At 44.2% G+C, this 23,038-nt stretch overlaps 3 protein-coding genes, 1 non-coding gene and 1 pseudogene across 7 annotated transcripts; 1 reads left to right on the forward strand and 4 right to left on the reverse strand.

The window, feature by feature from the left end:
• Positions 1 to 3,456: 3,456 nt before the first annotated feature.
• Positions 3,457 to 6,133, reverse strand: LOC123442654 (PR5-like receptor kinase). Its single transcript, XM_045118758.1, has one exon. The coding sequence runs from the start codon at positions 5,570 to 5,572 to the stop codon at positions 3,650 to 3,652; it is 1,923 nt and encodes a 640-aa protein (XP_044974693.1). The 5' UTR covers positions 5,573 to 6,133; the 3' UTR covers positions 3,457 to 3,649.
• A 1,127-nt stretch (positions 6,134 to 7,260) lies between these two features.
• Positions 7,261 to 12,185, forward strand: LOC123442655 (CST complex subunit STN1-like). Of its 4 annotated transcripts, none has more exons than XM_045118761.1 (5): positions 7,261 to 7,581; positions 7,891 to 8,460; positions 9,236 to 9,371; positions 9,551 to 9,696; positions 11,588 to 12,185. In XM_045118761.1, exon 2 carries the CDS (start codon positions 7,898 to 7,900, stop codon positions 8,375 to 8,377), a length of 480 nt encoding a protein of 159 aa, XP_044974696.1. In that variant the 5' UTR covers positions 7,261 to 7,581; positions 7,891 to 7,897; the 3' UTR covers positions 8,378 to 8,460; positions 9,236 to 9,371; positions 9,551 to 9,696; positions 11,588 to 12,185. The 4 variants fall into 4 exon arrangements, with proteins under 4 accessions (XP_044974696.1, XP_044974695.1, XP_044974698.1 ...); XM_045118760.1 differs by having other exon boundaries at positions 7,262 to 7,644; XM_045118763.1 differs by having other exon boundaries at positions 7,262 to 7,644; positions 11,592 to 12,185.
• Positions 9,098 to 11,558, reverse strand: LOC123442657 (annotated as a pseudogene).
• Positions 12,186 to 12,899: 714 nt separating the features above from the next.
• Positions 12,900 to 17,363, reverse strand: LOC123442656 (mediator of RNA polymerase II transcription subunit 9-like). Its single transcript, XM_045118764.1, has 5 exons — positions 17,048 to 17,363; positions 15,167 to 15,229; positions 14,769 to 14,849; positions 13,416 to 13,474; positions 12,900 to 13,319 (listed from the first exon to the last, which is right to left on the reverse strand). The coding sequence occupies exons 1-5, from the start codon at positions 17,228 to 17,230 to the stop codon at positions 13,256 to 13,258; spliced, it is 450 nt and encodes a 149-aa protein (XP_044974699.1). The 5' UTR covers positions 17,231 to 17,363; the 3' UTR covers positions 12,900 to 13,255.
• Positions 17,364 to 18,664: 1,301 nt separating this feature from the next.
• On the reverse strand, positions 18,665 to 18,737 carry TRNAE-CUC. Its single transcript has one exon. It is a non-coding gene; the product is annotated as a tRNA-Glu (tRNA).
• Positions 18,738 to 23,038: the final 4,301 nt, after the last annotated feature.

A 23,038-nucleotide genomic window follows, 5' to 3' on the forward strand; every position in this document is an offset into this window, starting at 1 on the left:
TGGGTTATACTGATCTCCATCCCTCCAGTGAATATTTCTGCAAGAGAATTTTAATTAGGAAGATTCGTTCTAGGTAGAGGAGTAGAGGCATTGTTTCCACGGGGCGGTAGTAAGGTGTTGCTGACTAGAGCACCATTAGCAGTTCTTGAGCACCACGGCAAGGCAAATGGTAATCTGTGTGCCATCATCTTCAAAAGAATCATCTGATACAGTATCCCAAGAAGTAGCATTATGTAAAGATCTGATCTGATACATATGAATATAACATGATACCATGGAAGATAGATTAGACATGAAAATCCTATGAGCAGAGATAACACAGTAATCAAATTCTGCATTAGATTACTTAGTTGAGAGCAATAGTGGTTGAGAGACAGAACCTAAAGAAAATTAAATTAAGCTAGATACATAAAAATTAGGCACTCCCTGTAACTCCAATCCCAAATAGGCAGTCAGACACCTTTGCATTCAACTGTTGGAGATGATGAGCTTGAGAAGTGAGATAGTTCGTTTGAAGTAACGGTGCGTCTGAGCGGTCTGGCTGTTGACCGCTGCTTCCATATGTGGGGTTGGCTCATCCTGCACCTCTTTCGACGGTAGCGGCTAGGCGTCAACTGAAGATCCTTCTCAAATTTGAGCTTCATTTTTTAAGGTTGCCTATTTTTTGCATGCTGATGATGACCATTTTGAAGTGTATAATTGATCTTGATACGGTTTATAGCTTCCTGCTACTACTATTACCATCGTCCATTCAAGTTCATCCATGACAAAACCTATCGACTAGAAACATAGTGGTGTTGAAGAGAAGGTTTGATTGTATTATTTAATTGCTAATCAATTACATTGTCTACTTTCTTCAGTTGGATTTTCAACCTAAAAGTAAACTGGTGGCCTATACGAAATAACACATCAGTTTTTTTCTGAGTGATGCCTCATTTTTAATTTTTTCAGTAGATTAGAGTAATAAGTTGATGGTCATTCTCTACTTTGTATTTGTATTTTTTATGATATTAATGCAAGAAAGAATGACATATGTGCAATATGTATGGGTCAACTTCATAATAAATGAAAAAATGGTTTCGAACTACGAAATCTGAAACTATAGGGTCATATAGATGTATAAGCTCTACTATAGATTGTCTTGTTTTATAATGTATTTTGTTTAATGAATATATATTCTAAAATTTCTCATGTACTCCTTCTGCAGAGAGGGATAAATGACCTGATTGCAGTGCACTAAGATATATCTTGGCTGCCAAAGCTCCATGATCGCTTACACGTGTATATTATACATGTAGTCTGGGTCATATGGGATCAATTACAACAACACTTGAATATTGTTTATAAAGGTGGCATATTTTGTCAATTTATATACTTCAATCTCAATGTGTTGATTTATTCATGCTATTTTGATGAGGATGACACCAACGCCAGTTCGTGGCTATGCCAGGCATCAATGCTTGATGATTGGTCATACAGTGATGTGTTACTCGTTGGGACCTTAATTTGCAGCAGAAGTAGATGCAATAAGCTCGGAATACTAGATTGTTTTTACTCATATGACAAGAAGGCAATGGGAATTTTTTTGAGGGTGTTGATCATACTTGCTTTTTCTTGAGCTCCGGCTATTCATGCTACTTCATATAATATCCACTGCAGCAAGATGTTGCCATCATTATGCTATTAGACATAATCTGGACTACTCTCCTTTCAAAGGGTACAATATTTTTTTAGTTCTTGCACCTTTCTGTAATGTTGTGACAGAAATAAATTGTAAAGTTAAAACAACGTTTACCTAAGCGCATCACATGTTTCTCTTTTATATATAATTTAAAACGTATATATTCTCCACTTTGATGAAGTTTATGCAAATATAACATTTATGTATTTTAGCTTGGTTTATGTAAATTTCCTTTCATTATATGAGCTTATGAGTAAAATTAATGGCCAAATTCCACATATTTAAAAATACCTATCATTTTATTGTCAAAATAGATGGGCGCGGCAACGCGCGTCATCAATGATCTAGTTGTGTCGTATACATAGACGGATTTTGTAGGCTTGGAAGGCACCAGAAATTATTTTACAACTTGACGGTCTTGTTAATTCAAGCATTTTGACCCTTTCGGTTTCCTCTATGAGAGGAAATTATGGAGTCATTTTTCTTTTTGAAACTAAACAAAAACAAAATGGGCTCAGCCGCGCACTGGGCTACTGGGGGTTGTCCATGCCTGAGCTCATCCCCTTCCTCCAACTCCAACCGCACTAGCCGGCGGTGCCCCCCATCCGCGGCGCCGGCGAACTGGACCGCGCTGCCGCCAATGCTCGCCGCCAGATCCTCCCCTCCCCTCCCTAGTATCGCATCTCTCTACCGCATCCCATCTGCAGGGGCTAATCGACGGCCTCCGGAAGGGGAAGGGGGCCTTGGGGGCGGTCTCATCCCCCCCTCGTCGACAAAGGTAAGTTCCGTGTCAATTAGTCACCCGTGCAGCACTTTGAAGATGAACAGCTCACATACGAGTGTGCAGCCTGAAGCACAAGGATGGGGATAAACCATACGAGTGGTTCAGTAAAATCAAATCACACGAATGATGGCGATTCAAAGTAAGAGCGGCAACTTCTGGCACACCTACATTGCAAATTACTGCATGATCTGATGAATGGCATTGCTTTATCTGCTTCATGATTACAACTTATATCAAGAAAGCTAGCATACCAACACTTGTAAACATCTGGCTTGTAGGATAGTATTGTTAAGAAAGCTTACATACTTGCAGCAGAAAGCGAGAAAGATAACACACAGAAAAAAGAAAAAACCATGCTGGAGCTGTTAAAATCTGACTTGTAGGTTATTGTTCCAAAGTTCAGAAAACGTGGTCCTCTAAGTGCCTCCCACGATGTTGAATACGATTACAAGTTTGTCTGGAGGTAGATGATACATACATGATGGTTAATCTATTGTTGTTTAATTAAAGGGTAGGCTAGTGTTAGATTTAGAACAACCTTCAAGAACCAGGGTCTGTGCAGCATTTTGTGACCTTAATTGAGGAAAATGATATATGTGTGTAGTTACTGGAAAATTCTAGCCAATTTACAGTTAATTCCTTAACTTTGCAAGCTAAATTTCAATCTGAGTTCCTCCTCCTACTCACAGCTTGCAAGCTAAATATCTGAATCCTTTGGATTGAAAATGTAGCAAAATCCTCACACTACTGATTGGTGTTTATTAGTTTGTCCCTCGGACTTGTGGTAACATAAAGGCATGATAGCTCAATGTGGTAACTAACATAAAGGCACTTGTGGTAACTAACATACCAACTGATCGTTTAGTTTGTCCCTCGGACTGCCAATTTTACTTCTCTGATTTATTGGAGCAATGGGAATTTTAAAACTTGTTGGTAGTTACAGCCATGATAGCTCAAATCAGATTTGCGCTGCAGGTGGAGCTGAAGAGCAATACAGATGGAGCTTAAAAGAGTAAAAATGACCGCGGAAGGTTTGCAATACAGAGATATTCTGCAGGTTAGCATCATTACAACACTCAAGAATAGTCATAATTTGAGAAAATACAACAGACCATGGCTTTTGTCTTACATAAGAGAATCTCCTACGCTCAATCTAATTGGCTACCTTGTCATAGTTGTCTCTTTCACCTGGGGCCTGATACATCTGAGGCTAGAGGTGGATCTGAAGAGCTCACATTTCCTGTGCTACGAAAATTTGCTGAAGTTGTTACAACAAAGTTATGTTCTATGTTGAGGTCTGCAGTCATGGTACCATCCAATACTTTTACCACCTCAGACATTTTAGGCCTTTTTTTGCAATCAATCTGCAAGCACCACATTGCAAGCATCATCATCTGAATTACATCTTGCTTGTGTGCTTGCATGTCGTTGCTGTTATTGTCAATCAAATCAACCAACCGATCACTCTTTACTTTTTCCTCCAATAGGGTGATAAGATGGATGCTCTCTTCTGACCGAGAAGTGTCAAGGTTCTTTCTTCCGCTGATGATTTCCATGACCACGACACCGAAGCTATAGATATCCGCCTTTTCCGTGATCTGCGATGTCAGCCATTCAGGAGCTAAATATCCAGGTGTGCCCCTCATTCTGGTAACCACTTGGCTCATGTCCCTGTCTATGAGTTTGCATAATCCAAAATCAGAAAGTTTAGCATTAAAGTCATCATCTAAGAGGATGTTTTGTGGTTTGACATCCAAATGAGCAATTCGTTTTGTGCACTCCTCGTGAAGATAAGAGAGGCCCTTAGCTATGTGAGTGATAATCTTGCACCGCGTGTTCCAACCTAGAGGAGGTGCATCATCTTCATGTCGATAATAGATCCATCTGTCCAAGGATCCTTTGGGCATGTACTCATATACCAAGAGCCTGTGGGATTTCTCTGCACAGAAACCAATCAATCTCACCAGATTAATATGATGAATGCTGCCTATTGTCTGAACCTCTGCCGAAAATTCTCTTTTGCCCTGACCAGTCCGATCCAAACGTTTTACTGCAATCCTTTCATTACCAAACTGTCCCTTGAAAACAGACCCAAATCCTCCTTCCCCGAGTTTGTCTGCAAATTGCTCGGTTGCTGCTCTTAGCTGTTCAAATGTGAACCTCACTGGTGTTCCTTGCAGCTCCCCAAACTCTTCCTCTTCCTCTTCGTCCGTCTCACGCCGTCGTTGGATTCTCCGTTTACATAAATAAAAAGCGACAATGAACAGGAAGATGAAGCCGCCCACAGGAGCTAAAATCGCAGCAACCGTTCTTGCGGTGGAGGATCTTGGTTTCATGGTTGTCGGCCCGACAGGCGTGCCGCCAGCCGGGGATTCAGGCAGAGGACTCGGCGGTACTGCTTGATTGGTCAAGGGACAAAAGACTACCTTGTAGTTGGTGCCCGCCGGGCAACTGAAAATGCTGGTGGCATCATCCCTGGGGTAGCTGTAGGCATCCGGGCACATCTTCTTGAAGTAGCCGGAGTAGTCCGTGGTGCTGCAGTTGTTCGCCGCGCTCCCGGTACAGCAGTACCTGTCCTGCCTGAACACCGTGCAGGGGCTGTTACAGCCCCCCGGCGCCTTGAGGCTGGTCGGGCACTGCACCGTTATGTTGGCCCCGCAGCGCGGCCCCTTGCTGCACCCTGGCCCTCCCTTGGCCGGCTCCGGCAGGAAGTCCATGGGCACGTTGAAGCCCTCGACGAAGGAGATGTCGAAGAAATCCCGGTTGCTGGGGCGGCCGAGCGCAAACTCCGCGATCGTGTTGGGCGGCCGGCCATTGGCCTTGCAGGCGAGCAGGCCGCCGCAGTCGCCCGTCTGGCATGTCCCGGTGCCGTTGCCGTCGAACGAGCAGCCCGTGCGCGCCCACAGGCGCGTGGTGTTGGTGTCGCCCGTGTTGAGGGTCCATTGCTTGCCTGAATCGAGCTGCATGCCGCCGCCGATCGGCAGGGCCGCCGGCCATATGGTGTAGGGGCACCCGTTGGTGATGGAAAACGTGGTGGCCTCGCCGGTGGCAGCAAGGAAGAGGAGGAGGTGGAGGAGGAGGAGGAAGAGAGCCGAAGAGGCTGGCATTTGCGTTATGATTCTTGCAAGGTTGGATCAGAGTGTGAGCTGCAAAGTTGCAATCGGGGGGCTCCTGTGAGAGAGCTGACAGAGTGGAAGAGTTGTGTGGGAACAGCAGACAGGGTCCAAATTTCGTGTGTTGAATAGCTCAACGGTCAACAAACAACAGCGACATGGGAACGACATGGGACCAGACTTTGATTGTGGAACTTGGTTGCTTGCAAACTTTTTTTTTTTTTTTTTTTAGAAGGAGTAAGCGAGCCCCCGGCCTACTTGCAAACTTATTTTATATCCGTATGATTGATGTGTTTGATGATTTTGGCCGTAAGGAATATGCAAGCACGGCGCCTAATCCGAGCAAATACTACCTCTGTAACTTTATATAAGAAGTTTTTTGACACTGTGTCATGGACCCTGAAAACGTCTAATAAAAAAAATATTACAGAGGGAGCATTACATAGGTATTTTTCACATGAATAAAACACACTGTTTGGTAAATTTCGCCGTCAGGGATTAGGCTTTTGTTTTCGTGTTTTCACATGAATAAAACACACTGCTTTGTTTTTCGTGTTCTCACATGAATGAATAAAACACACCGCAGGCATGTCCCTTTCTGATCCGCTCCAGCTCCTTGCTCTGTTGCGGCAGTAGCTGTCAAGAGTGAAGATCACTTTGCAGAAAGTAGCTGGTGGTTGGGGTGAAACTGAAGCTGCTGCCGGCAGCTGCCCGGAAGCAGCAGCTGGGTGCCTCGATGACTGGCCGTCAAGTCAACCATATAGAGCCTTGTCGACCTCGCTCACCAGACAACTATGTGGTTTGCGTATTGACGAGGGTGACAGAAACCTTGCTTTCATCGTGGACATCTGTATTACCCACCGGAAAGTAATTTTGGCGATTTCTTTGTGCATTTTGCAGCGCCACATCTAGAGTGGCATAAGCGGAGTGCCCAGAAACAAAGTTTTCCTCAAAAAAAATGACAGAAAGAAGTGTAAAATGCAACTATACAAGCAAGTAAATTTTGCCATGCCATGTAAAACGTCACATGACAAAAAAAATATGTTTATTGACAAAGTATGTATAGCTAAAAGCTGCCATGCTCTAGAGAATAAAAATACCACCTTTTTTAAAGAGAAAAAATCAAGTGTACTATACCTAAGGCATGCAAAGAATGGCATGCCTATACAAAAAATTATACTACATCAAGTCAGACCAGTTATGGGACTAATAAATGCCGGAACTTAGAAACATATAGAAGAAAACACTTAACAATTATGTTTGTATGTAAGTTGCCATTGTTAAGTATAAGATGATGGCAAAAGAAATATTAAAAAGAGAACTTGTGAAAAATTCTAATGAAAATAAATTTTCATGAGATATTCAATTGATTTTTCACGATATACCAAAAAGAATTTACCATGATTTGTTCAACAAATTGCCAAAAATAATTTATAAAACATAATTTATGATGGTTTATGCGTTAAAAGTTGCCTTAGTGCGTACATTTTCTTTTGGCATGGTCCAAACAATAAGCTTTCCAGAGTTTTTTTTTTTAATTTCCATGGCCTTTTTTTTCCTCGGCCTAAAATAATTTTGCCATGTTTTAAACAAAACCTTTTTCCATGGTTCAAACAATAAAATAAAATCCGGACTTGAACTTGATCGGGCCCAACAGCACGGCCCAGACCAACCATAGAGAAAATACGCACGGCCCGTCCCCTTCCTCCGCCGCCCCCATCTCACTGCCCGGCGGATGCTGCCGCGCCGGTGGACCGTCTCCCCCTGTGCCGCCTCCGATAGCTCACTGCCGCCGGCGGCCGCGGCGGCCTCCGCATCCACAGGTTTGGTTCGCAGGTACGCGCCTGTGATATGCCTCTTACAGATCTGTGGATCCTCCTCCTACCAGTCAGCCACTCGCAAGGATTCTGAGCGCTCGCCGGCGAGGCGAACAGCTCGAGGGGACGAGACGAGCGGCTAATCCACTCAACTGCACCGCCAGTTCAGTTCGCACCAGTGGCACGGTGAGCGGCAACTTCTTCCCGACTGGTGCTATCAAATTGCGAAAATCCTGTGAAAACTGACTGGTGAGCTGCAACTTCTTGCTAACTTCTCATCATGTATGATAAAATTGTGAAGCTCTAGTTAGATTACATGTCTTCTCCGAACTCCATTGCCTTATTCATCATGTATGATCAAATTGTGAAGCTCTAGTTAGATTACATATCTTCTCCGAACTCCATTGCCTTATTCATCATGTATGATAAAATTGTGAAGCTCTAGTTAGATTACATCTCTTCCCTGAACTTCATTGCCTTATTGGTTGTATGCAGACTCGGCATGGACTCCCTTCACCTTGTGCACCTCAAGCTTCTGGCTGCCGACCTTCTCACGCTAGCTCCCCGACACACGTCACCACCTTCCTTTGCTCGCTGTGGCCGGACAGTTGCTCGTGCCGAGGTTGTCGGAGTTGTTGTTTCACGTGACCGCAGGGAGAAGTTTCTCCGCTTCCTGGTTGATGATGGCACTGGCTGTGTACCATGTGTCCTGTGGCTGAACCACCGGTACATGAATGCAAACAGTTCATCCGGGGCGCTAGACTCTGATCCTACCGGAGAGATGGCATTGAAAATGTCGGAGGTGGTACGCCTCGGCACTCTGTTGAGGGTTCGTGGGAGGATTGTTATGTACCGTGGTGCAATCCAGATTGCTGCTAGAGACGTGGTTCTGGAGAAGGACCCCAATGTGGAGGCTCTACACTGGTTACAGTGTGTTCACATGGCCAAGGAATGTTATGATTTTCCACTACCTTCTGCTTGAGGCGTGCCTTGAGGATCTCATGCCCTGTACCGTGTTTCTTTCTGTGGTTACTGTTGAGCCAAGTTCTTCTAACGCGATCCAGGGTATGTGTACGACAAACATCGTTAATTAAATGCCTTTTCTGGTTGACTGCATTTGATTTACTTCATTTAAGCATTAGGGTCAGTTTGCAATTGCCTTATGAGGTCTAATACAGAGGCTCCTAGTGATAGCATACTTCGTTTGGGTGAATTAATAATGTGTGGATCCCTGACGCTGAATGGTACTGCAGCTGCTCACTCATTTTAGTTTCTGTTTGATGATGTAAGATTTCTAAGCATAACAGTTCCCATGTGATAAAAACATGCTGGGACGTTTTTTTTCTCAAACACGTGTTTGCGGCTAAATGTAGGTTGTTCGTATTAAGTGTATTAGTAGAAAAGAATGAGAATGCATTTGGAGCTAGGATTAAGTGTATACAGCCGCAAGGTTTAGAAAGCAAAGCCATCCAACAAAAGAAGTGGCAAATTTGGTTTCTAACTGTTCCGTGTTTCAGTTCATTCTTATATGTATTTCTGTTCATTCTGTTAATTTCTCTGCCTTTACTGGAGCTAGGATTCTAGGAGCGTTTTGGAACATGCTATTAATTTCAACTAGAAGAACTAGAAACAAATCTGCATTGCAGAGAGAAACTGAACAAAATAGAGAAAATTAAGTTCTTCTGTAGAACAAGAAGGTTTGTAATATTTTAACATTTTGCATGTAAAATTAACTCAAGATAAGCGCCTTGAGATTGTACTAATTCGATAAGATACAACAGACAAGTCTTTTACTCTCATTTTGTCTGGCACCTGATAATCTAATTGTTTGTTTTCTCAGGATTGACTCATTTCACCTAGGACCTGATAGATCTGTGGCTATAGGAGGAGCTGAGGAGTTCGCATTTCCAGCAATACCGAAATTTGCTTCATTTGTTGCGACAAAGTTATGATCTATGTTGCTATCTGCATCCATGGTACCTTCCAAGACTTTGACTACCTCAGACATTTTAGGCCTTTTTTTGCAGTCAATTTGCAAACACCACATTGCTAGCTTCATCATCTGGATCGCATCTCGCTTGTCTGCTTGCATGTTGTTACTGCTCTTGTCAATCAAATCTTCCAAGTGATCGCTCTTCACCTTTTCTTCCAATAGGGTAATAAGATGGATGCTCTCTTCAGACAGGGAAGTGTCGAGGTTCTTTCTTCCGCTCACGATTTCCATGACCACAACACCAAAGCTATAAACATCGGCTTTCTCTGTGATTTGTGATGTCAACCATTCAGGAGCTAGATAACCAGGTGTGCCTCTCATTCTTGTAACCACTTGGCTCATATCCCTATCAATGAGCTTGCATAGACCAAAATCGGAAAGTTTAGCATTGAAGTCATCATCCAAGAGGATATTTTGTGGTTTGACATCCAAATGAGCAATTCTCTTCATGCAATCCTCGTGAAGATAAGACAGACCCTTAGCTATGTCAGTGATAACCTTGCATCGCACCCTCCATTCTAATGGAGGAGCGCTATTTTCGTGTCGAGCATAGATCCACTTGTCCAAGGATCCTTTTGACATATACTCATAAACCAAGAGCCTATGGGATTTCTCTGCACAGAAACCAAACAGCCTCACCAGATTGATATGATGAATGCTGCCGATTGTCTGGACCTCCGCCAAGAATTCTCTCTTTCCCTGACCAGCTCGATCCAAACGTTTCACCGCAATCCTTTCCTCGCCTAGCTGCCCCTCGAAAACAGACCCAAATCCTCCTTCCCCAAGCTTGTCCTTGAATTGCTCTGTTGCTGCTTCTAACTGTTGAAACGTAAACCTCATTGGCGTTCCTTGTAGCTGACCGAACTCTTCCTCCTCTTCCTCCATCTCCTGACGTCGCTGTGTTCTTCTTCCACGTATGATGAAAAAGATGAATGCGACAATAGAAACTATGGCACCTGCAATTGCAACTGAAATAGAAGTGCCTACTGAGGATCTTTTGCGTAGTGTCCTAAGATCAGCTGATTTAGGAGGACTTGGAGGTGAAGACGTTAGATTGAGCGGTGGGCAGAAGGTGACCTGGTAGTTGGTATTGAATCGACAACTGAATGAAGTTTTTGTGGGAGCATCACTGGAGTAACTTATTGCCTCCGGGCACATCCGCACAAAGAAAGCCGAGTATTTGTTGGATTCACAGGGTGGCTCCTCGCAGCAGTACATATCATAATTCTGCTTCTGGAACACTGTACATGCGCTGTTGCAGCCTCCTGGTGCCTTGAGCTCGCTCGGACACTGTGACGTGATGCTGGCCCCACAGTGCGGCCCCTTTGTGCACCCTGGTCCCCCTTGCGCCTTGTCAGGCATTGGCAGGAACTCCATGGGTACGTTGAAGCCCTGGTAGAGGGAGATGTCGAAGAAACTATAGTTGACATACTGGTCGAGCGAGAAGTCGGCAGACGTGTAGGGTGGCTGACCATCTGTCTGGCAGGCGAGCATGCCTTGGCAGTCGCCTGTCTGACACGTCCCGTTGCCTCTGCCGTCAAACGAGCAGCCCGTTCGTGCCCATACACGCCCTCCAGTGGTGTCATAGGGCACCTTGAGGATCCATGTCTTCCCTGGGTCGAGCCGCATGCCACCACCCACCGGCAAAGCGGCCGGCCATACGGTGTAGGGGCATCGGTTGGTGATGTTGAGTATGGTTTGGGCGGTGACGAATGGCAGGAGCAGGAGCCGGAGAAGGAGGAGGAGGGGAGGTGGGTGGTGGAGACTCAGGGAGGAGGTACCCATAACTGCCAACTGTGTTCGTCTGGTAATATGACCCCTCTTGGATGAGGTGATAAAGGAGGAACGGAATGGAGGTCTAGATCAGTGTACACTTTTCTAATATCTGCGTGTTGAAAATGTTCAATGGTCTACGGTCAGCAGCGTTTGGCCTAACTCACTGGCAGCTGTCCTCCAATACAAACAGTGACAGGCCCTGACTGAATTGCTGCTTGTGGTGGCTGTTTACTTCTTAGTTCATTTCAAGCTCATGTTGAACGTCGTTAACAAGTTACCATACATGCAAACTGTTGACAGTGCATATTTTTTGCTTACGACAGTGCAAACATGTTGTCGACATGTTTTCTTGCTTCTTTTTTGCGAAAGAAAACACGTAGTATTACTTCAATTAATGATATCTATTTGCTCATTCTGTGACAGCCAGATCACCTGTAACACTAGACCCTGGAGGGGCACTGGGGCAGCAACGTGAAGGCTGTGATCTGTGGGCTCGAGATCACCATGGAACAGGATCATGGGGGCCGGTGAGTTGAGCTTGTCAGCGGCAGCGGCAGCTGGGTCGAAGCAGCTCGAGGATTGGAGGTCAACAATGGCGGCAACTGTGAGGACGACAGAATGTCTCGTGCATTGCTTCTGTGGTTGGGATGTAGTCATTTCATTTTCAACCCATCCGTCTCGCTTGCAAGTTGTCATGTAAGCCAGGCTTTTTGAAAATGAAAGATTTGGAGGAATAGAGCTCATCAAGGCACCAAAAGAAAGCATGTCCATTCGTTTGAGGATAATTCCTTGAACGAATAACATCGCCATTCAGCTGTCCATTCGTTTGAGGATAATTTGGCCGTGCTGCTTCTTCCTGGGTTTTTCTACCGGGGCACGGATAACGGTGGAATTCAGTGGCAACTGATATTCAGGGGAAAGAAAAACTAATTTCTAACTCAGTGACACCTGAAACGAAAACAGTTTGAACTACTATCATTTGATTGAAAATTTCTACAGGGCATGGGGGTCTTCAACGTAACTGGAAAGGAGATTTTTTGTTTTCATTTTCTTTAGAACTTTGAATGCAATGCTTATTTATTGCTTAAGACCCAAGGTGTTGCGTACTAGGTGCGGGAAGAGGAACTTTCAAAAGAAAAAGAAGAGAAGATAGCAATTGCAACAATCTTTAAGTTCAGAAGAAAAATATATGAATCCAACGGTTGAAGTTTCTTTTTTTCACCTTGTTTGAAGGGTACAGGGAATTTTTAACGAGTTATTCAAACATTTGTTCGTAAATGCACGAACAGACTTCATGTAGGGTGGAACATTTTTTTATTTTTTTATGTTTTATGTACAGACCAACTCTACCAGGCGAAACAAGTTTTTAGAAGTTGTTAAACAGTTTGCTTCACGTGCATAAATATTTTATTTGACATGGATGAACATCTTTTTTTTTCATAATCATTGAACATATTTATTTGGTGAAGATAGCTTTATGGTACTTAAAAAGTGCATGTGTACCAAGTACATGACTACCAAATTTGGTCTTCACCTTGCTCGCCGCATCCAACACGAGGGTGTTCGCCGCATCCAACACGAGGGTGTGTTCACACTCGAAATATGGAGGCTGGGGGCAAAATATATATATATATATATATATATATATATATATATATAGAGAGAGAGAGAGAGAGAGAGAGAGAGAGAGAGAGGCTGTTTGGGGGAACCTTCTAGAGTTGCCCCTCTGCGATTGTCGATGACTTGTCACCAAATTATTATGCCAAACTTTTTTGAGCAAAGATTGTTATCTAACTGATCTTGGGTTCTCACATTATTGTCATGCCGATAGACATCAAACAAGTTCACATCGCCCATTTCAGCGTAATGCGATTATGGAAATGGACCATGGCCTAAAACTCAGAATACACGCACCCAACGCGCAAGTGCAGCATTGTAACCACCACTTCGAAATTACATGTCCCTTCTGCATGGACTACTCCAAGCATTTTTACATGATAAGACACGTCCATTGGGAATTTTATTTCAGGCGGTGGTGGCAACGAGCTCCATCATAATCAATGTTCGAAGGGTCCGGCTGACAGATCGTTTCTATCTTGTTGGATCACCCTTAAGGAGGTCTTCCACTGAGGTCTTGTATTTTGCCATCAAATCCCTGGTGAACATGGCAATGGTTAGCATAAAACTCTGCTGGATCACAAAAATTGTTGGCACGTTGCGTCGATAAATGGAGCGCTTACTGAGCACTTACTTTCTTTGATCAAGCAGCTGTCGTGTTTCTTCCAAACTTTGCATTTGTCCTTCAACCGTCTGTTGGCAACAAAAGGAAACACTTTCCGTGAGAATCGAGGCTTAGGATTGGAACTATCAGTGGCATTAGCTGGTCAGTACTTTTAAGTGACTGGCTGGTCACTACTCTAAGTGCTTGGACAGGATTCACTGGTGTAGAGTGTAGACCCATAAGAATTATGTCATCTTTCACACCGCAAAAGCACCTAGATTTACACACGTCATTAGCAAGATAACAATGGTCAGAATAATGAGAACTGAATATTTCTCCTTAAAGTTATTAGCTGATACAAAGATAAACCAGCCAAAAAGTCCTAGATAGAGCTGTCGCTAAATCCATAACCAGGCAGGAAGTTATGTAGAAATCCCCAAATTTATAATGGAAACCTATTAACTTCTTGGGAACATTTTTCGAACTAGGTGTGCATTGTCAATGAGAGTCAATTATCACAAATATGGATATTACCTCCGTAGTTATTGAATATCCACCAAATATTAACAATTTAATATTGGCAGATTATACTTCAAAGAAAACAAAAATAGCAGATCGCCTAGTGTGCAAGTTACTCTCGTAACTGTGACTAGATGTCTAGAGTACATTAATGCAACTAAAATAATACTCACTCCATATCAAATGGATGTCCGTTCAGCCTCTTCAATTTTTTTCATTCTTTTACCCTTACAATTTAGTTTTAGCCGTGTTCCTACTTTGCCCTTCGTCAATGTCATCAAGAAAATAGCTAACTAATTCCTCCTGTCGTTGCATTTGCATGCTTTGCTTTGCGTAGGAAAAAAGAGGTAATTTAATGCCCTTGGGATGGGAAAGAGATAGCCAACATCAACATTTCACACACTCTTAAATCCTGTGCCCAACTCTAAAAGGGCATCTATTTTGATGTGAGTGAGCTCTAAACTTGAAATAGCTTCATTTTATAACAAATACAGTATTTGGCTTAAAATATCAGGTTACTGGTCCTTTCAGGAGAGAAAGAAAAGACCAGGGTACGACTAAGCTGCTCAACCAATCTGCTAGTGTTTCAACTTTCAAGCTACCAGGCTTAACACTTTTAGAACTATTGGTGCATTTTGGTAATTTTGCAAATGGGCCCCAATATTCATATATCGCATATTATATGTGCAACCAAACTAACCTGTCTAGCATGTGACCCCTGCAGTTAAGCCTGACTAGATTAGACAAAAGTAACATGCCACCTAGTTGAAACTTGAAACAACATTGTATTTCTATCATCACACTAAATTATTGTTATAATTATAAGAAAAGCTACTACATATGAAGTCATGTGTAGAAACTTACAACAGATTTCGAGCTTAGTGTTCCTGAAATGGAGTTCAATAACTGTTGGCTCCTGGCGAATTGACTGGTCAATTCTTCAACCTGCATAAACAAATAAAACAACCCAGGTTACTAGACTACCATGCTCTGAGTAATCATATCTCAGGCTTCAAAATTCTATAAAAGACAATTCAATACGAAGATAGTATAGTTTATTAGCTTGGCACAGATAAGTATGAGACCAAAACATCCTCGAATCTCTGGAGTTAAATAGTTTAATTTTATTGTATTACTTTTTCATATTAAACGAACTTAATATGTAACTTTTCTTAGACCAGAAGCAGTCATCTACCATACTACCATTATCCCATCATTATTTCTTCAACAAAAGAAAATAAGAGATTATACGAAATTCTTACCAATGCATCAAAAGCTTGATCCCTTGTGCCTGTTGCAATCGCATCACCTAATCTTGTCACCAACTGATGTAACAAGAAAAAAAAACATCACCCATACTGCTTAGTACTTTAACAAAGATAGGAAAATGATGGTTAGCTTTATTGCTAAGATGTGCTAGTTTAAAACAAGGCTTTTTCTCTCGGCCCGGTTTTCGGTAACCCCCTCCAGAAACACAGTTACCGGCCGGAAAAATTCGGACAAATTTAAATTTGAACTTAAAAAAATGGAACCAGTATTACTAAGGATGCCAATATTAACATAATCAGGCGAGTGTTAGAGTGATATGCAGTATCGTGCAAGCCGCGGGTGTCCATGGTGGTCACGGGGCCAAATTGCCACGCCTCCGATTTTTTGCCAGGTTTTTTAACTATCAATGCAATGAGGGCCCAACCGAGGGAGGGAAAAGAAGGCAAAACTGAAAAGCAGCTCCGAGGAATCGAACTCAAGAGCTCGGCTTAAGCGGGTTCCGTGCCGACCATCTCACCACCGCTTTGTTTCAGTTTTATATAGGGTATAAATGTATTTACTCCATTACTAAAAAATAATAATTCAAATTTCCTTATAATTTTTCAGGGGGTTAAACACTGAGATTTCTGGTATTTTTGGGAATTGGTTTTACCGGTGGGCCCCGGTAAAAAAAAGGAAGGCACAAAAAAAACCTTGGCTGTCAAACGATAATGCAAAGAAAGCAAGCCTCATTTCTTGATGCAACTACAAAATGTGATAGTCGCAAAATGTTATCACCGGCTTAACAAAGTTCTATAATGACACCATGATATTCTCATTTAATAGGCTTAGCTTCAAAATTGTGTTTCCCCTGGTTAACCTAAGCATTGCCTTTTCTATTCCATCGTTACAGCCCCACAGTTATATTCTTCAACATAGTCCCTCTACTCTCACACTGCCAGCACCTATGGTTGGCCAATCGCAAATCTGCCTTGATATGACATTGACAGTATCAAGACCTTCTATTTAAACAGAAATTAACTATATTCCAATTTGTTCCAAGCTAGATGCTTTATAAGTGATTCCTGGAATGGTAACACACAAACCATGTTGCTGCAGCGGACATGGCCATACTGCAGCCGTGACAGCATAGCCAAGTAGTAAGCATCCCCACCCCACATACGTCTGTAGGTTGCTTTATTTTGTCGAATAAATGATTTAGTTTCACCATTTCCCAAATTAGTGTCTGGAAAATGGGATCTCAGGTGATCCACGATCAGATATTGCTACCAGGATCACGACTTAGCAGGGGTTGCCGCAGGTCCATTTGGTGTTCACCGTTCAGACAAACAAACATTTGCAGTAGGTACTTGGTACAGAGGATTGCTTCTGTTTGCAGTGTCATTTTGCAATCATATCATACAACTAAATATTTTTCCAGTTAAATGTGCCAAGAAAACTTGTATCCATAGCAGTGCTTGCTTAAATATGTTTCCGACTCGATGCCGGTTGGCTTTCCATACACGAGGTACGTTTAAGGAAACCGTAAACTCATGCCATGAATCGACTAATGATACAGAATCAACGGCATGCATATTTGTTTTAAGAGGAACAAGAACACACTTCTGTGTAACTGTAAAAGGACGACATACCATCCTATTATTGCTACTGTTGAAGAATAATTCTCGGATCATTTCTAGTATGCTTGACAAAAGAACAAATCTGCACGGTAACGATACAATCTTCAAACTAAACTTGAGACGGCAAACCAAAAACGGATGGTTAACTAATGCTACATCAAAAAATGGCCAGCAACGGATCCCAACTGGCTCGACACAAGGTCCGTGCCAGAAGAAAAACATGCTGGCTTTCTGAAGAATTGGATCGCCACTTACGTGGAGGAGGTGGAAATGGGAGGCGAGCGAGGGGTGGTGGTGCTGCTGAGGCGGCGGCGGCGTCGCCTGCTGCGGCGGCTGGTACAGAAGGGCGTGGGCGTGGTCGGGCTGCGGGGAGAGCACCAGCGGCCGGTACTGGTCGCCGTGCTGCTGCGGGAGCGGCGGCGGGTGGTGATGCTCCATCTCCTCCTCCTCCTCCCCGCCTGCTGCCGCTGCACGGATCTGCCGCGATCTGGATCGAGGGGTTTGGGTTCTAGGGATTTGACGGGAAGAAATGGGGAATTTCTACTGCGGCGGCCTTCACGAGTCCCGACCCCCCCTACCGTTGCCCAGTGCGGCAGTGCCCCCACCCACTCCACTCTCTATTTTCCGCTTTACGTTTTAGTCCCTCAACCATTACGTATCACTCCATCTGTCCAAAATTCTCTGGACCTTCAGATTTTTTTTCCTCTTTTTTTGGCGAATGGTATCTTTAAGCCCATCGGAAGAAGAGGTGGGCCATGGATCTATAGATACCATGGTTGGATGAAAAGGTTGGTCATGGATCGACTTAGGTAACAAGCCGTGTAAACTGACTTGTGCCCATGTAAGTCTACCCCTCATCCACCCATACAAGAGGATGTAGGGGTCTCCCAACGTTGTCCTTCATACGGATGAAGCGGAGCCCAACCGCCGTCAGACAGCGGTAGCCTAAGGCGTGCATATTCTAGGACCTGCCCACGACGGTGCCCTCGTACTGAAGGCCGCGGACCAACACCGCCTCCTCTCACGGCCTCACCTACAGGGAATCGAGAGAGAAAACAAAATTATGGAAAGAAATTGGTCAGGATACGCAAGGAGATCGCGAGGAGAGGTAAGAGTCTCGAGAGAAATATCACGATGGAGAGGTAGTTTATGGAAATAACGTGAGTTACGGGAAACACACGAAAAAACGGCGATGACTAACCTTTCAACACTCTAGAACCCATGAAATAAGCAACATCGTTCAACCGAACCCAATTATCACAAACATCTACTCTAGAAGCATGGCAAGACGGAAAGCCTGCCAAAAAATGGCACATGCAAAATAATGGACTGGCCACATTGGGCCAGGGTAAAAAGGGCAGTTGCCGAACCAGAAAAATTAAGTACATTTGTCAGGCAGGAAAGGGCTGACTGCTCTCAACACTTCAAACGCCTAGCAAGAGCCCTTTTATTTTTCTTGGCGGTGGTCTTTCCTTTCTTAACTTAAGGCCTGATTGGATTACCGTTTCTCACACTTTTACACCTATAAAAAATACAAACCTCAATCAGTCTTTTTCATTTTCGGTTAAAAATCACACGTGGTCGGTAATATACATTTGTAAAAGTAATACAGGTGTATAAATGTAACCCTATTCCAAGCGGGGCTTTAGATGAAATGTTTTGGTATTGTCATGATGCTACAAAATACAAGTGAATTGTAAAGTTTGTACCAATGTATCGTATATATGTGGGTTTTACATGTTTCATCTTTGGTCATCTGGATGGATGGAAATGAGGAGATCAGTTTTTGGTATTGTAAATGTATGGATATGATTCACCAAATACAGCAAAATAAAAGCGAAAAAAAAACGAAAAAAAAAAACAGGAAAAACTTTCCGTCGCCGGGACTTGAACCCGGGTCTCTCGGGTGAGAGCCGAGTATCCTAACCACCTAGACTACGACGGATTGATGTTTGCTGAAGAACTGTCCTCGTAATATTGTAGTACACTGTACTGTCAAGCATTACCTAGATCTCAGTTAGTAGTTGTAGTACTGGACTGTAAAATCGTGGTTCAGTTATGAAAATCTTAGTGAAAGATCAGTAATAACGTCAGGGATCTTTCTACATGTGTCAGTCCATTCGTCGTACACACATGCCAATGTACTATTGCCATGTTCAACAATGTCAGGAGCACATATCTTTTCTCCCCCTTTTCTTGCCAAGTCAAGAATAAATTTGCACTTCGACTAGTCTATTCCAGGTCAGTTTACAATACTGTATCCGCTCCTTCCTTCCTTCAGAGTTCAGACCAAAGATCTTACACGAAGGTGGATGATGAGCGAGTGCTACATTGCTACTCGCCTACTGTCGTAGTTCATGCTGCTAAAACCAAACTATGGACACCATCATATGGAAGATGTCATACTTGACTGGCTCCGTGTGCAGGACTTCTTTTAGCTTCCGCACGTCTTTCTCCAGCACCGCCAACGCGGAATGTGCTCCAATCGAGTGTGTCGTTCAATGGGAGCGCAAAGTGTCAATGATGTTTACATCTTTCAACGCATAAAAACTCGTTTCAAGATATTTGCATCACATAATACACATTTCATTACTGAACTCTAGCGTCTCCCCCCTCCTCGTCGATGCTGATGGTCAGCTTCAACAAATCTTGGCCTCGTGACGATGGCAATGGGGATTGCTCTTCCCTACTTGCCTTGGCATATTTTATTTTATTTGAAAGGGTTGGCGCAATTTTTCTCGCAGGCCTTTTTCGTTGCAGCTGTTTGTCAGCGGGTGGACGGCTTGCAAGTTGCACCGGGATGGCGGCCTTTCTCTACGAAAGATGAGGTTGGTAAAGGGGGCGGAGCAGCCATTGTGGCTCGGTAGTGTGCACTATAGATTAGCGGGCGTAGCTGCCACGATGTCGCGGCGCGCGGGGCAACCGTTGGCTCAGAGTTGGGTGGCCGATAACTTGAGGTGATGGCGTGCTTGGCTTCGGTGACAAGTGCTGGGTGGGATCTAGGGTTTGGGTGGCAGGAGGCCTTGGAGATTTCTCCCTGGCCGGATCTGGATGGTCGAGTCTTGCTCGTGTATGTCTGCTGCACCGACATTTGGATAGAGTGGTTGCTGCCTGGACGACATGTGGTGGGCTACTGGCCCGCCACGTGGTGCTAGTTAGGCCCTGTGGCGGGGTTGAATCCATGTTGAATTTGATCGCCCAAGGTCTTTACGTTGTATCCTTGTAGGATTTGATCATCCGAGGGTCTTCCCTTCAAGACCCATCAACATTTGGTTTTGATGTGGGCAGCCCTATACCCAAACCTGTTATAATCTTCTAACCCGCCATTGTCGGCTTGCCGCAGCTACGCCTCTTTCCTCCCATGCCTCGCTTCGCTCGCTTAGGCGGCGGCGGCAGCTTGGGTGCCTCCATCAGAGCCTTTCAAACGAGTCAATTGCAAAAAGTAACTATATTTGTGGCTAGGTTTGCAGGAAACTACCAACTTGTTAACCCATTGCGGAGAACATAAAAAAATCTCTTAAGTAGTTGCAAAAAACACTGATCGGCCGTTTAGGCTCGTTTGACCTTTTTTCCGACAAGTGGGGTCGTAAAACGCCAACGTGGCATGCTGGGTGGACAAACGTCCCCGTTTTAATTGCAAGAAACTAGCATATTTGTGGTTAGGTTTGCAGAAAACTATCAACTTTTTAATCCGTTACAAAAAAACATCATCCTAGTAGTAAACTTGTTGCAAAAAGCACTAATAGGATGATTTAGCGAGGTTAATCACTTTTTGACAAGTGGGGTCAGATTGTAAGTAGGTGACTTAGCAAAAAATACACACACACACACACATCCCTGGATCTAAAAATAAAAAAAGATCACCCATGCTCCCGGTCCCCTGCTCCCGATGCAACTGTCGCCCTTGCACCCGACCACGCCATACCCACTGGCACCCGTCACCGCCATCCCACCGACTCAAATCCGTCGTTGAGCTCAGTAGCAACGGGATCCATAGAGGAGACGTGATGCAACCACGACCGCGTCAACGCGAGACGGGCCTGTTGGAATTATGCCCTAGAGGCAATAATAAATATAGTTATTATTATAATTCCTGTATCAAGATAATCGTTTATTATCCATGCTATAATTGTATTGAATAAAGACTTATATACATGTGTGGATACATAGACAAAACACTGTCCCTAGCAAGCCTCTAGTTGGCTAGCCAGTTGATCAAAGATAGTCAGGGTCTTCTAATTATGAACAAGGTGTTGTTGCTTGATAACTGGATCACGTCATTAGGAGAATCACGTGATGGACTAGACCCAAACTAATAGACGTAGCATGTTGATCGTGTCATTTTGTTGCTACTGTTTTCTGCGTGTCAAGTATTTGTTCCTATGACCATGAGATCATATAACTCACTGACACCGGAGGAATACTTTGTGTGTATCAAACGTCGCAACGTAACTGGGTGACTATAAAGATGCTCTACAAGTATCTCCGAAGGTGTTCGTTGAGTTAGTATGGATCAAGACTGGGATTTGTCACTCCGTGTGACGGTGAGGTATCTCGGGGCCCACTCGGTAATACAACATCACACACAAGCCTTGCAAGCAATGTGACTTAGTGTAAGTTGCGGGATCTTGTATTACGGAACGAGTAAAGAGACTTGCCGGTAAACGAGGTTGAAATAGGTATGCGGATACTGACGATCGAATCTCGGGCAAGTAACATACCGAAGGACAAAGGGAATGACATACGGGATTATATGAATCCTTGGCACTGAGGTTCAAACGATAAGATCTTCGTAGAATATGTGGGATCCAATATGGGCATCCAGGTCCCGCTATTGGATATTGACCGAGGAGTCACTCGGGTCATGTCTGCATAGTTCTCGAACCCGCAGGGTCTGCACACTTAAGGTTCGATGTTGTTTTATGCGTATTTGAGTTATATGGTCGGTTACAAATGTTGTTCGGAGTCCCGGATGAGATCACGGACGTCACGAGGGTTTCCGGAATGGTCCGGAAACGAAGATTGATATGTAGGATGACCTCATTTGATTACCGGAAGGTTTTCGGAGTTACCGGGAATGTACCGAGAATGACGAATGGGTTCCGGGTGTTCACCGGGGGGGGGGGGGCAACCCACCCCGGGGAAGCCCATAGGCCTTGGGGGTGGCGCACCAGCCCTTAGTGGGCTGGTGGGACAGCCCAAGAAGGCCCTATGCGCCATAGGAAGAAAATCAAAGAGAAAAAAAAGAGGAGGTGGGAAAAAGGGGAAGGACTCCTCCTTCCAAACCTAGTTGGATTCGGTTTGGAAGGGGAGGACTCCCCCCCTTGGCTCGGCCAACCCCCTTGGGGCTCGTTGAGCCCCAAGGCAAGGCCCCCCTCTCCCACCTATATATACGGAGGTTTTAGGGCTGATTTGAGACAACTTTGCCACGGCAGCCCGACCACATATCTCCACGGTTTTACCTCTAGATCGCGTTTCTGCGGAGCTCGGGCGGAGCCCTGCTGAGATTAGATCACCACCAACCTCCGGAGCGCCGTCACGCTGCCGGATAACTCATCTACCTCTCCGTCTCTCTTGCTGGATCAAGAAGGCCGAGATCATCGTCGAGCTGTACGTGTGCTGAACGCGGAGGTGACGTCCGTTCGGCACTGGATCATGGGACGGATCGCGGGACGGTTCGCGGAGCGGATCGAGGGACGTGAGGATGTTCCACTACATCAACCGCGTTTCTTAACGCTTCTGCTGTGCGATCTACAAGGGTACGTAGATCGAATATCCCCTCTCGTAGATGGACATCACCATGATAGGTCTTCATGCGCGTAGGAAATTTTTTGTTTCCAATGCGACGTTCCCCAACAGTGGCATCATGAGCTAGGTTCATGCGTAGATGTCTTCTCGAGTAGAACACAAAAGTTTTTGTGGGCGGTGATGTGCGTTTTGCTGCCCTCCTTAGTCTTTTTTGATTCCGCTGTTTTGTTGGATTGAAGCGGCTTGGACCAACATTACTCGTACGCTTACGAGAGACTGGTTTCATCACTACGAGTAACCCCGTTGCTCAAAGATGACCGGTAAGTGTCAGTTTCTCCAACTTTAGTTGAATCGGATTTGACCGAGGAGGTCCTTGTATAAGGTTAAATAGCAATTCATATATCTCCGTTGTGGTGTTTGCGTAAGTAAGATGCGATCCTACTAGATACCCATGGTCACCACGTAAAACATGCAACAACAAAATTAGAGGACGTCTAA

The sequence above is a fragment of the Hordeum vulgare genome, chromosome 3H, assembly GCF_904849725.1.
Source record: "Hordeum vulgare subsp. vulgare chromosome 3H, MorexV3_pseudomolecules_assembly, whole genome shotgun sequence".
Classification (NCBI taxonomy): domain Eukaryota; kingdom Viridiplantae; phylum Streptophyta; class Magnoliopsida; order Poales; family Poaceae; genus Hordeum; species Hordeum vulgare.